This window comes from Perkinsus marinus (genome assembly GCF_000006405.1).
Source record: "Perkinsus marinus ATCC 50983 genomic scaffold scf_1104296938418, whole genome shotgun sequence".
Lineage (NCBI taxonomy): Eukaryota > Perkinsozoa > Perkinsida > Perkinsidae > Perkinsus > Perkinsus marinus.
In genome coordinates, this window is record NW_003213450.1 from 1 (window position 1) to 1,370 (window position 1,370).

Genomic DNA, 1,370 nt, shown 5'->3' on the forward strand with positions numbered 1-1,370 from the left:
TCCCAGCAGCTCGACTCGCTGCGTAGAGAGCACACTGGACAGGCCGCGCGAGAAAATTTCCGGTCGACCCGCCTCCAGAACAGGGAAGAATGTATTCTTTCTCCCCAGGTATTGTAGCGTGGATCTTGATGACAACTGAAGTCACTGACGAGTTTCTTGATGAAGTATATACAATGTTTTTCAATGGATATGATTTAGCACCACAGCTCGGAGCTTAAGTATCTTAGACAGATATACACAATAAAACCGAGTAGCACACAATCCGTCCCCGACAACAGTATATTCCCGGGAATAGGAAGAATGATCCATTCTTCCCGTTTTTGGGCCACGCTGATCAGCAGTTTTCAGACAGTAAGCAAATGACGCACGCCCGAAAGTTGCTTCGTACCCTCGTTACGAGAGTGTCTTTCTCACCGCCAATAATGACATATACATGACGTTGTTACTGTTACCATAACAACATCAACTAAGTATGAACCGCAGTTCAGCCTTCCACCCAACCCAAGTGTCGCAGCATTGAGACACGTCACATAGTCAATGCACGGCATGATGCCACCTATTCCTCCCACAGCCGGAAGGTCCCGTCCAGACCACCAGACACCAAGAACCGACTAGGAGCTTCATATCCGCTCTCAAGTGACACCGACTGAACCTGAGTCACCACAGCAGCACTCCCAAGCGAGAATGCCGCGGACGGCGCTTCCTGCCGAGTCCTCATGGCCTTCCAAGGTCCTCAGAAACTTCTTCTCCCACACGTCGAACAACTTCACCGATGAATCCATGGAGGCAACAGCGATGACCTGCGAGCGCCGCCTGTCCCGACAACGATTCCTCTCGGATGTCACCTTTCCACTGATATCCCAATCAGTTTCGTTGGCCGGCATATTTCCAGTGTCTATTTGCAGGACCTCAGCCACCATACGTAAATCCCAAACCTTCACGACGCCGTCTGCATCAGCTGATGCCAAGTACATGCCCTACCAGAAACGACGTAATCGAACGACATTCAACAGTGCGTGCCAATTTGATATGCAAATTCGAGATGATATTATGAATAATTTCACGCTATCATAGCCTCAAACGATTACATTTCTCACCGTACATGTTCATAGCAATGTCTACACTGTATCTGCCGAGAATAGGACCGAATATCATTAATCTCGGGGAAAACGCTCATTTTCCACATTTGCGTATCAAATTTGCATGCACTGGAGTTTCACCACCCTAGTGATATGAAAAAACACTAGTGAAAAAACATATTCCACGACTACTGCGTAGCGCGAACATCGCCTTTTTCACCGAATAATACGCCACTTCACATAGAACGGGTGAAACTCCACTGTACTCCTAGGCAACAAGTTTAGTATAAC

The 1,370-nt window shown here is 47.7% G+C and overlaps 1 protein-coding gene across 1 annotated transcript; it reads right to left on the reverse strand.

The window, feature by feature from the left end:
* Positions 1 to 632: 632 nt before the first annotated feature.
* Positions 633 to 974, reverse strand: Pmar_PMAR019424 (WD repeat pf20, putative; the record flags this gene model as incomplete). The annotated part of the gene is made up of 2 exons (XM_002782742.1): positions 633 to 800; positions 846 to 974. 2 exons carry the CDS (start codon positions 972 to 974, stop codon positions 633 to 635), a joined length of 297 nt encoding a protein of 98 aa, XP_002782788.1.
* Positions 975 to 1,370: the final 396 nt, after the last annotated feature.